Source organism: Hippopotamus amphibius, chromosome 2, assembly GCF_030028045.1.
Source record: "Hippopotamus amphibius kiboko isolate mHipAmp2 chromosome 2, mHipAmp2.hap2, whole genome shotgun sequence".
In the NCBI taxonomy this organism is placed as follows: Eukaryota; Metazoa; Chordata; class Mammalia; order Artiodactyla; family Hippopotamidae; genus Hippopotamus; species Hippopotamus amphibius.
Genome location: NC_080187.1, coordinates 171397150 through 171412071, shown reverse-complemented (window position 1 = coordinate 171412071; position 14922 = coordinate 171397150). Strand labels below are relative to the sequence as shown.

The window sequence follows — 14922 nt, the reverse complement described above, 5'->3', positions numbered from 1 at the left end:
CTATGGCCTAATCTATGGTCAACACCTACATGTGCTTGTAAAGTGTGTAATCTGCCTTTGTTGGGTAAGATGTTCTATATGTGTTCATTTTTTTCATCAGCTATTCATAACTTTTATAATGTTACTAATCTACTTAGATGTGTTTTAAAATCTTCCCAAATGACTATGAAGATATTTCTTTTGGGGTATCATCCACTCACTGCTGTTGTTGAGAATTCAGCCTTTGTTCTGAATCCATTTGAAAGTGTGTTGTCTGTGTATCTTACTCTACTTACTTGCCCTTTATGTTTCTGCCATTTTTTTATAATATTGATTTCTAGGTATGGGTTTCTTTTTTGTATTCTGCTTGAGGTTTATTTGTCTTTTTTTGACCTCGAACTGCATTTTTTGTCATCAGTTAAAGAAAAAACTCAGCCACTATCTCATTCTATACTACTCCCCCCCCATTCTCTTTCTCTCTTCTTCTAGAACTTTGATTCAACATATGTTCAACCTTCTAATTATACTATTTTCTATATTTTTATCTTTATACCTGTCTGTGCTCTATTCTTGACAATTCTTTCTGAGCAATTTCAGGTTAGTAATTCTCTTTTCATCTTTGTCTAATCTGTTATTAACTTTATTCACCGTGACTTAAAGTTTGGTGTTTTCATATTTCTTACTTTTAGAAGTTGTATTTAGCTCTTTTTCAGATGTCACTTTTTTTTAAGGTTAATGTTACCTGGAGCACTTTTAAAACTTGTTTTTGTTTCAGTATAATTATTTTGCAATCTATATTTTATTTTACTCATAATCTTATCTCAGTAATTTGTTTTTTTCTCATCATCTATTGTTTATTAGTCATGGTGTCATATCTTTGCTTATTGATCTGTTTATATTTGACTATGCTTGTTATTACACTTGAAAAACAATATTTAGGTGTAATTCAAACACTAGACTTAAGTGAATTTCCTGTATGTTTGCATTTGATTTTGCCAGGTGTTTTGGGAACTAGTCCATAACCACATTAATGGAAGTTCAAGGTATGAGAGTCTATGAAAGTCCAGGGCTAATTTCATCTTTCATGAAATTCCCTTCAAGGACTAGCCCATTAACTCTTCTTTGTTACTTTGAGTGTGTAAACTTTTAAGTTCCCAGCTTATTGTGGGGAGGGTTTGACTAGACCTGCTTGTGTGGGTCTTGGTCTTTGATTTCTACACCCCTCACCTTACATGCTCTGTAAAACAGAAGTTCAAAATTTGTGGCTTCAGCAAATTTCCACAGAAACTGTCTAATTGGATGTCCATTATTCCTTCAGTTTTGGCCTGGTATTTACTCCTACATTGGCAGTTCCTCAAAGCTTTTAAGGTTTTTAGACATTTTAAACAGGTTTATTTTGGTTGTTTTTGGTGGAAAGATTGGCATGAAATCCTAGTCACTGTTAATGAAATCCTCTATCCACATCTCTGTTCAGATCATTGGGAGCATATATATTTGATGCCCCTTTCTTTGCATGCTATTCTTTATCCTTTACTTTTTAAAAAAATTACATGAAAGTTTTAAAAATAAAGTGTTGAATAAATATAAGTAACAATAAATTAAAATTACCCAAATGCTAAGGCAATAATAAAGCTGTTATACTATTTTTGCTTTTCCCCCTGTTTTCTGCATATTACTTTTCAGACGGATGAAGAAATTTCATGAGGTTGCAAAAATAAACCGAGCATTAGAGAAAGGATTAAGTTCTTTGCAGCTTTGAAAATAAGTGATAACCTGTGTATATTTATATAGGGAGAAGATCCTTAATTTTTATAAGGTTTTCAAGTGGGCTTATCATAATCCATAAATGATTGAGATTTGTGTTAGTTTTCAATTATGACATTTTCCCAAAAATTTTACTGTACTGTAGTGCTTTCTGTGCCAACACAGAGTCTTCTAAGTATATTTCAGAGTGTCTCACAGCCCGCCTGTGTCACTCTGCAGGACTCTGCCGTGCCTTTCGCTCAGTGATGAATGCCTGGGTCCATCCACTTCTTCATCTGTCACAGGCAGCACAGCAGCGATGTACCTCCTTCTTAGGAGCTAACACCCCTGGGGCAGAGACGGGGTTAGGTTAATGGGTCTCATGTCGTGGATGAATAGGATCTGAGATGTTTTTCCACCGGGGTCTGACAGCTCTCAACAAACTCAATTCCCTAGGCCTTTCCTGCATGCAGGGAACCCGCTGGGACACAAAGGCCTTCGCCTTGAGTAGGAAGCAGAAAACAGAAGTCATCCACAGGCTCGTGATTTCACTGAGAGTTTGTTGGGGCTCAGGTGACCTGAGAGACTAATGGTCAGTGGCAGAGCCTCACTCTTCCCGTTCCTTTCTCCGGCAGGGCCCTCCGCCCACTCAGGAGAGAGCGCTGCTCAACCTGCTCGACACCTTCTAGAGAGAAGTGGGAGCAGCAAGGGTCTCAGCAGGGGGCCAGGACCAAAGGGTGAAGACACGCAGGCTCCGGTCCCCGAGGGAGAGGAAGGATGACGCAGAGAGCTCCCAGCGCTGACGCTTGTAGGCACATTATTGAACTTGGTGGGTATGGGGTCATGGGACACAGGGCTCCGGCCCCCGGCCCTGTTGCCCTGGGTTCCCTGGGTTTCCACGGCCAGCACTGACTCAGCAGCTGTGCGGGATATTGCACCAAAGACCTGGGTTGCTGTCTTCCCCTGATCACTGGCAGTTGGTGGGCAAGCGTCTTGGGTGATGAAACCTATCACAGCAGCAGGGGAATGGGAATGCAAATTCTCAAGCCCCCACCCTCACCCTTCCTTCCTCTCTCAGGGCTCAAAGTCTGGCAGGAGGAAGCACCGGCAGCAACTGACTGGGCAGCCTTCCCGGGAAGATGCAGCCACTCCTGCTCCTGGTGGTCCTTCTCCTGCCCCCCAGGGCTAGGGCAGGTGAGTGACCATCCCCACTCGCAGAGGCCGACCCCATCCCATAAACTCCGGAGCCAGCCCGCCTAGGCGCTTCCTCACCCTGTATCATCGGGCCGCTTGTGTGAATTCCCAGTTCCTCAGCTTCATCATCCATAAAGCAGGAGTTACAGCAGGCCTGCCTCAGAGAGTTGACATGAGAGTTAAGTGACTTCGTGCACATAAGACGCTTGCAGTCACCTTGGCACACACTACCTGCTGTGTGAACGTGCTTTCTGAACTCATTCTGCAGCTCCTGTGGCACAGCCTAGGAGATAAAGATACAGCAGTAGCAGGCCCGTCAGCTCATCTCTAGATCCTTAAGTTCATGAGCTGACCCTGAGCTGGACTCATAGGCATCTGGGAGGCTCCCTGAGGAAGAAAGTACCACAGAACTTCAGGGAGAGGCCACTCCAGAGGGCTCTGGATTTGCCATCCTCACAGCAGAGAAGCCCTCCTTTATGGGAGGCTGCAGCTGGTCTTGCCTTCTGGGGAGGTGGGAGGGGGAGCTGAGGCTGGGATGGGGAGCCAGCAGCGTTTCCTGCAGGATCGTGGCACCTCCCCCAGTGCTGGTGCCCTGCAGACCCAGTTCTCACGAACCACCAGCTTATGCTGCCCCTGCAGCCTCTCTCCTGCCTCCCCATCTTCTAACATTTCTGGAGCCACCAAGCGGATGCCCACACACCTGCCAGCGCAGAGATAAGTGCCTCATGTTTCCTTCCAGGGCAGATCATCGGAGGCCAAGAGGCCAGGCCCCATTCCCACCCCTACATGGCATATCTTCAGATCCAGACATCAATGGGTCTCACCGTTTGTGGGGGGTTCCTGGTGCGAGAAGACTTTGTGATGACAGCAGCTCATTGCTTGGGAAGGTGAGGAACTAAGGAGCTTCTGGGCACCAGCAAAGTAGGTCCAGAAGAGTTCATGAGAAGAGCCACTGAAAGCAGGGCTCTAGCAATAAAGGGGTGAAGAAAGACCAGGTAGAGCTTGGGGGGCAGGGAGCAGGCCAGTGTAAACGTGGAGAAAGGAAGGCCTGATCAAAAAGGGCAAGAGGGAGACATGGAAGGCACGCACTGGGGCTCAAAATACAAAGTCAAGGTCTTTTTCGGTTTAGTGTAGGGGAGGCAAAATTTAAGGTCGCTGTGTTCCCCACCCCCCAAGGCTGGGGACCAAGGGCACGGAGTCCAGTCCCAGAACCCTCCTGTCCCTCAGTTCCTCAGGACTCGCCATCCTGGGCTGTCACCTGACCTGCATCGGGGACTGCAGTTCCCGCAGCTGAAACCTACCTCTAGGCTCCCTTTCCTTTGCAGCCAAATAAATGTCATCCTGGGGGCCCACAACATCAGGAGGATGGAAAGGGGTCAGCAGCGCATACCTGTGCTCAGAGCCATCCCCCACCCCAGATACAGTCAGCAGAGCAATAGGAATGACATCATGTTACTGCAGGTACCCACCTTCTGGTTCTTTAGCCTGGAAGTTCCCTCCCAGCTTGGGGGCTTCATGTGTCCTGGGACGAGGGAGGGGGGAGCCGGGCAGTCTCCCAGGGTGGCGGGCATGGGGTGAGCACGGCGTAGACAGTCCCTGAGTGCCTGCATGCTTCCTGCCAGCTGAGGAACAGAGCCAGACGTAATCGGATTGTGAGGCCGGTGGCTCTGCCTCGGACCCAGAACAGGCTGCGTCCTGGGACCCAGTGCACCGTGGCCGGCTGGGGCCTGGTTGGCCTGAACAGCAGAACAGACATGCTCCAGGATGTGCGGCTGACAGTGCAGAGGGATGGGGAGTGCAGGAGACGCTTCATGTTCTACACTGGCCGGACACAGCTTTGTGTGGGGGACCCAAGAGAGAGGAAGTCTGCCTTCCGGGTAAGACCACAGGCATTTGCCAACGCTACCTGAGACAGAGGGGTCTGGGCAGTCTGGGCTGTGGGGACAGACGACATCCCCATGGCCTCAGTCTAGAGCCCAGACCAGGTCGGGGAACTTTTCCCCATCAATCCGGTCCCTGGGGGAATAGGAGGAGCACCAGACACATGACATACATGTACAGCGTTTTCCTGGGGCCAGTGAAGTCACCTTGACCTGGGTTGTCCTGGAGAATAACCATAGCCAGAGCTGAAGCCCAGTGATGGAAAAATCCAGAAGGTTGACTTCTGCACCCCCTACCACCCTCCCGTCTCACACACAGCCAGCAGTGGAAGGAGCCCACCCACCCCTGTCTTCTCTGAGGGCTGGGCCTTAGGGCAGCAGGAGAGGGAAGGCCTGGAGAGCGGAGGCCCGGCTTAGTGTCCCTTCCTCTGGTTGCCCACAGGGGGACTCCGGCGGCCCCCTCGTGTGTAACAGTGTGGCCCAGGGCATTGTCTCCTATGGCAACAGCGTGGGGACTCCTCCAGCAGTCTTCACCAGGATTTCCAGCTTCCTGCCCTGGATAAGGAGAACAATGAGGCGCTTCAAAGAGTGGGGACCAGCGTGACACCCCCTGTGACTGATTCTCCTTCTCTGGAGCAAAGCATAGCTGCAGGGCGGTACCCAGAGCCTTAATAAACATCCAAGTCTGGAGAGGAAATAACCGATTTCTCATTTGTTCATTAAACATGATTCAGTACACAACAAATGTGTGCCAGGACTGAGTGTGAGCTCCTCCAGGAAAATGGGGTCTCTTCCGCAGGACAAGTGGATCCCCACCCCCGCCATCCTGGAGGTCAGGATGAGCTTCTTCCCTCCTCCAAGCCATCCATTCCTCCATCTCCCCTCCACCCACAGCCTGGGAAGTGATGGAAGGACATATCTTTCCCCAGAGCAAGGTTCCTTAGTCTTCACCTTACCTGAAACTCTCTGCTAGGTATTAAACTATACCATAAAACTGTGTGCCATTGGTATGGCTAGGGCAGGCAGATGAAAGGGATGATTGAAATTTCATATGAAGCCCAATTTAATATATGGTAAATGCGGCAATTCAAGTCTCTGGGAAACAATGAACTTATAATAGATTGTGTTGAAACAGATAGTCATTTGGGGAAAAAAGATAAAATTGCTTGTACACTTTTCATCATAATCCAAAATAATACTCAAATGTGATGAAAGATCTAAATGAAAAAATCAAACCATACGAGTAACAGAAGAAAGAAAAAAAAGATTTACTTTCTTAAAATTATCTAATGAAACACACATGTTCAAAGCAGCATTCTTCACAATGGCCAAGAGATGGGAGCAAGCCAAGTGTCCATGGACAGTCACACTCTTTCTCTTAAACCCTTTCCCACACCAACCCTCACTGTACTATAGACCAATGCTCTCATTTTTAATGTGTTGAGAGTCTCCTTCTGGTTTTGTTACTCTAAAATTATACAAAACTGCACATAATATGTTGGCTAAAATGACCTTTATACTAAAGATTAGCATATGACTAATACATCAATATCATATTCAAATAATAGATTTCTGAAATCACATAGTTTAAAACCATGCTTTTAACACCTTAAGGTAACTGTAAAGAATCAGCTGGGAGGTTCTTCTATGTTCATCAAGATGTTAATTATGCCTCACAGTGTGACGTTTCCCTCCTGAATTTTTGCAGTTTCTATAATCTTGAATAATCACTGAATACATATCAAACCCAACTGATACACAAAAATGCTTTGGTAAATTTGATCATTCTTTTATAGATATTTCTTGCCAGAAAGTCATTTGCCTAACATTCAGTGTAAATCATTTGTCAACAAAATTTTAATCAATAATACATCTTTGAAATTACTCAATCATTTTTTCCTATATTTGCTACCACATACCCATAGGAATTATCTCTTGCTTATATGTTCTGGGGAAAAACAGTCTTATTATTAAATGTTTGCATTGGCAGATGGAAAGAATATTTGACGGAGGTGGGAGGAGAGAGCCGTGGAAGAGCCCTCGTCCAGCCCTTCTGTTCTGTGACATTTACTTAGAGCGCCAGAGCACTGCCCAGGTCAGGACTCAGTCCCCAGGAAACTCCCAGGGCAGACCCATCTCTCCTCTAAGCCTCACCCTGCCAGTCAGCACTTGCAAGGCAGCTCTCTGCCTCCAGCGGCCCTGCTGGAAACGTATCTACAGACCTCACTCTGCTCACCTCCAAGGACAATTCCCTTCATGACTATCGCAGAAACCAGCTCCACCACCTCTCACAGCTCAGCACCTATTAAGTAAATCTCAGCAGCAGAGCATTGGCAAGAAAGCATTTTGCACACGAAAAATGAGTGCAAAAGGACATAATTCCTTGCACATTCTTTCTCCACTTTCAACCTCTGCTTTGGAAGCCCTATTGATTTGTCTGGAAAGTCACAAAACAATGACAATCTCATGGATAGAAACCCCTTCTTTTTTAGGAACTTCTCTTCTGACGCAATAGCTCAGGCAAACTTCTGGTCCACAGAGGGCTGGTACCTGTGCCTTGGGGCAAAGCATCAGAGTCAGGAGAGGCTAGACACTGGCGATTCATCAGAATCACAGAAGTGATGGCTGGTAACCTTGATAATGATTGTCTGAGTTTGTCTGGGAAAAGGTGGTTGCCCCAGGAGAAAGCCACCTGAACCTCAGACTGGAGAGGAGTGGGGAATTCAGGACCAGTCCCAATAGCTCAAAGGAAATGTTCTTCTTATAGAAGTGTGAAAAAACTCTCAGAAGTACATGAAATCTGCCAAATGCATTATGAATCATTTCACGATTTTAGGTGGCATGACCCCCAGAACAACTACAAGCCCCATTAGACTGATACCCTATTGTGATTATGTTTTCACGTTTTCACTGAATTTCCAGAAGTACAATTTTCCCAGGCTACATTATGATTCACTGTTTTGTGTATAGCAAAGCACTATATCATTTCAACAATCCAGAAAATTTGCCATGTTAGTGCTTGAACGTGCAATTACAACGTTGACTGTTAGAATGGATTTCAGTGGTATCCAGCCTCTGATATAGCCTGAATGACCTCACCTCCAGGTATTCACACTGGAGAATGAAAGCCTTTGTTGGCAAGACAGTTATCACTGAGACTTCAAATTCCCAAGCAAGGAGGCACCAGAATGACTAATGAAAGCCAGGATGAATGCACCCACCTCACACTTTCTACCACAAATAGTTGTGAAACATGGTGCCCAAAACATCACGGAGGAGGAAACCGTATGGAGACAAAAGACCAGGACCAGATAAAACAGCAAGTGCGCCGTGGTCTGCAGGATTGCTCTGGTAGACCAGCTGTTTGTCAATCAAGTTTCATCATGTCTCATGTTTTTCAGACTTTTGAGCTGCCTGGAAGGGAGAGAAAAGAAAGAGATCAAGACCTTCACCCCACACCATTTAATAAGAGCTGCCCATCTGTTTCAAATATTTGGCACGGGTGCAGATTTTACCTAAGGAAAATATTCATGACTGTAGAAAGCAAAAATTTTGAAATACACTAATAGACACTAACCATTAAAACTATGAGGCCAGGTAGTGACCAACACAGCCATGTGGTGTGTTCTCCGCAGGAACTGGATCCTGGTCTCCCAACTCCCAGACAGCACTCTCTCAATCAGAATGTATTGTTCTTCAACTCCACTCTCCCAGTCCCTCTGGCTGCAGGGCCATTCAGTCTGCTGCTTTTAGATCTATTTGTATCATGGGACCAAGTGATCATCCCATCTCTTTCTTTTTTCTTTTTTTTGTATGTTTTATATATATATATATATTTTTTCTGTCTTCATTACTTTTTTATTTTTTTTATTTTTTATTTATTTTTTTTTGGGGGGGTACACCAGGTTCAATCATCTGTTTTTATACACATATCCCCGTATTCCCTCCCTTCCTTGACTCCCCCGCCTCGAGTCCCCCCCACCCTCCCTGCCCCAGTCCTCTAAGGCATCTTCCATCCTCGAGTTGGACTCCCTTTGTTATACAACAACTTCCCACTCACTATTTTACAGTTGGTAGTATATATATGTCTGTGCTACTCTCTCGCTTCATCTCAGCTTCCCCTTCACCCCCCGCCCCCTCCCATACCTCGAGTTCTCCAGTCCATTCTCTGTATCTGCATCCTTATTCTTGTCACTGAGTTCATCAGTACCATTTTTAGATTCCGTATATGTGAGTTAGCATACAATATTTGTCCTTCTCTTTCTGACTTACTTCACTCTGTATGACAGATTGTAGTTCTATCCACCTCATTACATATAGCTCCATCTCATCCCTTTTTATAGCTGAGTAATGTTCCATTGTATATATATATGCCACATCTTCTTTATCCATTCATTTGTTGATGGGCATTTAGGTTGCTTCCATGTCCTGGCTATTGTAAAGAGTGCTGCAATAAACATTATGGTACAAGTTTCTTTTGGGATTATGGTTTTCTTTGGATATATGCCCAGGAGTGGGATTACTGGATCATATAGTAGTTCTATTTGTAGTTTTTTAAGGAACCTCCAAATTGTTTTCCATAGTGGCTGTACCAACTTACATTCCCACCAACAGTGCAGGAGAGTTCCCTTTTCTCCACACCCTCTCCAACATTTGTGGTTTCCAGATTTTGTGATGATGGCCATTCTGATTGGTGTGAGGTGATACCTCATTGTGGCTTTGACTTGCATTTCTCTGATGATGAGTGATGTTGAGCATCTTTTCATGTGTTTGTTGGCCATCTGTATGTCTTCTTTGGAGAAATGTCTATTTAGGTCTTCTGCCCATTTGTGGATTGGGTTATTTGCTTTTTTGGTGTTAAGCTTCATGAGCTGCTTGTATATTTTGGAAGTTAATCCTTTGTCCGTTGTTTCATAGGCAATTATTTTTTCCCATTCTGAGGGTTGCCTTTTAGTCTTGTTTATGGTTTCTTTTGCTGTGCAAAAGCTTTTAAGTTTCATGAGGTCCCATTCGTTTATTCTTGATTTTATTTCCCTGATTCTAGGAGGTGGGTCAAAAAGGATCTTGCTTTGATGGATGTCCTAGAGGGTGCTGCCTATGTTTTCCTCTAGGAGTTTTCTAGTGTCTGGCCTTACATGTAGGTCTTTAATCCATTTGGAGTTTATTTTTGTGTATGGTGTTAGGAAGTGTTCTCATTTCATTCTTTTACATGTTGCTATCCAATTTTCCAAGCACCACTTATTGAAGAGGCTGTCTTTTTTCCACTGTATACTCGTGCCTCCTTTGTCAAAGATAAGGTGCCCATATGTGTTTGGGCTTACTTCTGAGTTCTCTATTCTATTCCATTGATCGTCCTTTCTATTTTTGTGCCAGTACCATACTGTCTTGATCACTATGGCCTTGTAGTATAGTTTGAAGTCAGGAAGCCTGATTCCACCAACTCCATTTTTCCTTCTCAAGATTGCTTTGGCTATTCGGGGTCTTTTGCGTTTCCATACAAATCGTAAGATTTCTTGCTCTAGTTCTGTGAAAAATGCCATTGGTAATTTGATCGGGATTGCATTGAATCTGTAAATTGCTTTGGGTAGTACAGTCATTTTCACCATGTTGATTCTTCCAATCCAGGAACATGGTATGTCCCTCCATCTGTTTGTGTCGTCTTTGATTTCTTTCATCAGTGTCTTAAAGTTTTCTGCATACAGATCTTTTGCCTCCTTAGGCAGGTTTATTCCTAGGTATTTTATTCTTTTTGTTGCAATGGTGAATGGGAGAGTTTCCTTAATTTCTCTTTCTGCTCTTCTGTTGTTAGTGTATAGGAATGCAAGAGATTTCTGTGCATTAATTTTGTATCCTGCTACTTTACTAAACTCATCAATTAGTGCTAGCAGTTTTCTGGTAGAGTCTTTAGGGTTTTCTATATATAATATCATGTCATCTGCAAAGAGTGACAATTTTACTTCTTCTTTTCCAATTTGGATTCCTTTGATTTCTTTTTCTTCTCTGATTGCTGTGGCTAAAACTTCCAAAACTATGTTGAGTAATAATGGTGAGAGTGGACACCCTTGTCTTGTTCCTGTTCTTAGAGGGAATTCTTCCAGTTTTTCCCCGTTGAGAATGATGTTGGCTTTTGGTTTTTCATATATGGCTCTTATTATGTTCAGGTAATTTCCTTCTATGCCCATTTTCTGGAGAGCTTTTATCATAAATGGATGTTGAACTTTGTCAAAAGCTTTTTCGGCATCTATTGAAATGATCATATGATTTTTATCCTTCAATTTGTTGATATGATGTATCACGTTGATTGATTTGCATATATTGAAGAATCCTTGCATCCCAGGGATAAACCCCACTTGATCATGGTGTATGATTTTTTTAATGTGCTGTTGGAGTCTGTTAGCTAGTATTTTGTTGAGGATTTTTGCATCTGTATTCATCAGTGATATTGGTCTGTAGTTTTCTTTTTTTGTGACATCTTTGCCTGGTTTTGGTATCAGGGTGATGGTGGCCTCGTAGAATGAGTTTGGGAGTGATCCGCCTTCAGCAATATTTTGAAAGAGTTTGAGAAGGATAGGTGTTAACTCTTCTCGAAATGTTTGATAGAATTCGCCTGTGAACCCATCTGGTCCTGGGCTTTTGTGTGTTGGGAGATTTTTAATCACTGCCTCAATTTCCGTACTTGTGATTGGTATGTTCATGGTTTCTATTTCTTCCTGGTTCAGTCTTGGAAGATTGTATTTTTCTAAGAATTGATCCATTTCTTCCAGGTTATCCAATTGATTGGCATATAGTTGCTTGTAGTAGTCTCTCATGATGTTTTGTATTTCTGAGGTGTCCGTTGTTACTTCTCCTTTTTCATTTCTAATTCTGTTGATTTGCATCTTCTCCCTTTTTTTCTTGATGAGTCTGGCTAATGGTTTATCAATTTTGTTAATCTTCTCAAAGAACCAGCTTTTAGTTTTATTTATTTTCCTTATGGTTTCTTTCCTTTCTTTTTCATTTATTTCTGCTCTGATCTTTATGATATCTTTCCTTCTGCTCACTTTGGGGTTTCTTTGTTCTTCTTTTTCTAATTGTTTGAGGTGTAAGGTTAGGTTGTTTATTCGATCATTTTCTTGTTTCTTCAGGTAGGACTGTATTGCTATAAACTTCCCTCTTAGAACTGCTTTTGCTGCATCCCATAGGTTTTGGGTTGTTGTGTTTTCGTTGTCATTTGTTTCTAGATATTTTCTGATTTCCTCTTTGATTTCTGTAGTGATTCCTTGGTTGTTTAAGAGTGAATTGTTTAGCCTCCATGTGTTTGTATTTTTTTCAGTTTTTTTCCTGTAATTGATATCTAGTCTCATGGCGTTGTAGTCTGAGAAGATGCTTGATATGATTTCAATTTTCTTGAATTTGCTGAGGTTTGATTTGTGACCCAAGATGTGATCTATCCTGGAAAATGTTCCATGTGCACTTGAGAAGAAAGTGTAGTCTGTCGTTTTTGGATGGAATGTCCTGTAAATATCAATGAAGTCGAGATGGTCTAATGTGTCATTTAAAGCTTGTGTGTCTTTGTTTATTTTCTGTTTGGATGATCTGTCCATTGATGTAAGTGGGGTGTTCAAGTCTCCCACTATAATTGTGTTACTGTCGATGTCCCCTTTTATAGCTGTTAGCATTTGCCTTATGTATTGAGGTGCTCCTATATTGGGGGCGTAGATATTTACCATTGTGATATGTTCTTCTTGAATGGATCCCTTGATCATTATGTAGTGTCCTTCCTTGTCTCTTGTAATAGTCTTTACTTTCAAGTCTAATTTGTCTGATATGAGTATTGCTACTCCAGCTTTCTTTTGACTTCCATTTGCATGGAATATCTTTTTCCATCCCTTTCCTTTCAGTCTATATGTAACCCTTGGTCTGAAGTGGGTTTCTTGTAGGCAGCATATAGAAGGGTCTTGTTTTTGTATCCATTCAGCCAGTCTGTGTCTTTTGGTTGGAGCATTTAATCCATTTACATTTAAGGTGATTATTGACATGTGTGTTCCAATGACCATTTTCTGAATTGTTTTGGGTTTGTATTTGTAGGTGTTTTCCTTTTCTTGTGTTTCCTACTTAGAGAAGTTCCTTTAGCACTTGGTGCTGAATTCTCTTAACTTTTGCTTGTCTGGAAAGCTTTTGATTTCTCCCTCAAATCTGAATGAGATTCTTGCTGGGTAGAGTATTCTTGGCTGTAGGTTTCTCTCTTTCAGGACTTTCAGGATATCCTGCCATTCCCTTCTGGCCTGCAGAGTTTCTGTGGAAAGGTCAGCTGTTATCCTGATGGGTTTTCCCTTATATGTTGTTTGTTGCTTTTCTCTTGCTGCTTTTAATATTTTTTCTTTGTGTTGAATTGTTGTTAGTTTGATTAATATGTGTCTTGGTGTATTTCTCCTTGGGTTTATTCTGTATGGGACTCTCTGTGCTTCTTGGACTTGGTGAATTATTTCCTTTCCCATGTTGGGGAAGTTTTCCACTAGAACCTCTTCAAATATTTTCTCAGACCCTTTCTTGTTTTCTTCTTCTTCTGGGATGCCTATAATTCGAATGTTGGTATGTTTAAGGTTATCACTGAGGTCTCTGAGACTGTCTTCTAATCTTTTTATTCTTTTTTCTTTTTCCTGCTCTGTGGCCGTTATTTCCCCCATTCTATCTTCCAGCTCACTTATTCGTTCTTCTGCCTCAGTCATTCTGCTTGTTATAGCATCTAGAGTATTTTTAATTTCAGTTATTTTGTTATCCATTGCTGTTTGTTTTTCTGAGTTCTTATGAACTGTTTCTTGTACTTTCTCTATTTTGTTATCGAGATTTTGTATCATTTTGACTATCATTCCTCTAAATTCTTTTTCAGGCATTTTTCCTATTTCCTCTTCATTTATTTGGTCTTGTGGGTATTTTTCCTGCTCCTTTGCCTGCATGGTGTTTCTTTGTTTCCTCATGGTTGTCCAAACTTTTGGGGTTACTTGTCCTGGCGATAGAGGTGTTTATAGAAGACTGTCCAAGCCTCAGACTAATGTCCAAGTATTGGATTAAACGAATATTCAGTCTAGGAAACACATACATATATAAGACACACAATTACTGAATCCGTTAGGACATAAGGCTCTAGAAAGACCTGACAGAACCCCAGTGTGCTATCAGATATTCAGAGAGAAACCCAACAGAAATTGACAACTGAAACAGAACAAATCGGAGACAAAAGCAAAAGCAAACAAACAACAAATAACACCATACACATACAAACATCAATCCAGGGAGATTTTGTAAGCTAGGATCAAATATAAAAAAGAGCCAGAGTACCACCAGAGAGAATGGAGATTCTCAGAATGTAATTAGACAACTGTACTAAGAACTAAGATAAAGACAAAAGCCTAATAGTAAATACCAAGGCAGTGCGTTATCTGGAGAATAGAGCAAGGAGTCTGAGCAGACCGATAGTGTTGCTTATAAGTATGTTAAGATAAAATAAACTTAAAATGGCTGGAAGAAAGGGGAACAGAAGAGTGTAATGTGGTTGGAAATATGCAAATAAAAAGAAAGGAATAGAAATGTATAAAAGATAGGGATGAAAGGAAAGTATGAGAGATATTTTGTCCGTACTACCAAAAACTTAGCTAGATATAGAAGTATATAAAAAGGCCAAAAAAAAAAAAAAAAGAATAAAAAATATCATTAAAAAATTATGTTATAAAACTTGTAGATCCCTTAGGGCTAAGATCGTATTTAATAAATCAAAAAAAAAAAAAAAAAAAGAGAGAGAGAAAGAAAAAAAAAAAATCCAGAACTGATCCCAGAATGGACCAGTTCAATAAGTATTGATACTACTATTTCTGTTTCCTTAGCGTCTCAGCTGTAAGTATCCTTCTCCTTGCCTTGGGTTTTTTTTTTTTTTTGCGCTATTCTGTGACCAGCAGAGGTTCCTTTGTTGTTCGTCTGTAAGCGTGGGTGTGTGGGGAGGGAGAGGGTACAATAGTGGCTCCTTCTCCTGGGAGTGAGTGAGCAGTGGCGCACTGTTGTTTCAGTCAGGCTTGGAGGTGCCTGTTGCAGAGGGCGCTGGTGCCTCAGGCGTAAACAGAAAGTCTTAGAGTTGGGCCTCTCTCGGGTTTTT

At 42.4% G+C, this 14922-nt stretch overlaps 1 protein-coding gene across 3 annotated transcripts in view; it reads left to right on the top strand.

Moving 5' to 3' along the window:
• Positions 1 to 8572, top strand: part of LOC130846061 (cathepsin G-like) — a 51806-nt gene extending 43234 nt beyond the window's left edge. The window contains exons 2-7 of one of the 3 annotated variants that reach the window (XM_057724030.1): positions 2358 to 2530; positions 2801 to 2916; positions 3656 to 3803; positions 4242 to 4377; positions 4539 to 4793; positions 6787 to 8572. In XM_057724030.1, coding sequence (XP_057580013.1) covers positions 2862 to 2916; positions 3656 to 3803; positions 4242 to 4377; positions 4539 to 4793; positions 6787 to 7056 — 864 coding nt within the window. In that variant the 5' untranslated portion in view covers positions 2358 to 2530; positions 2801 to 2861 and the 3' untranslated portion in view covers positions 7057 to 8572. Of the gene's footprint in view, positions 1 to 2357; positions 2552 to 2800; positions 2917 to 3655; positions 3804 to 4241; positions 4378 to 4538; positions 4794 to 5238; positions 5540 to 6786 lie in introns of those variants that run through there. The other 2 variants (XM_057724031.1, XM_057724032.1) reach the window with 2 other exon arrangements.
• Positions 8573 to 14922: the final 6350 nt, after the last annotated feature.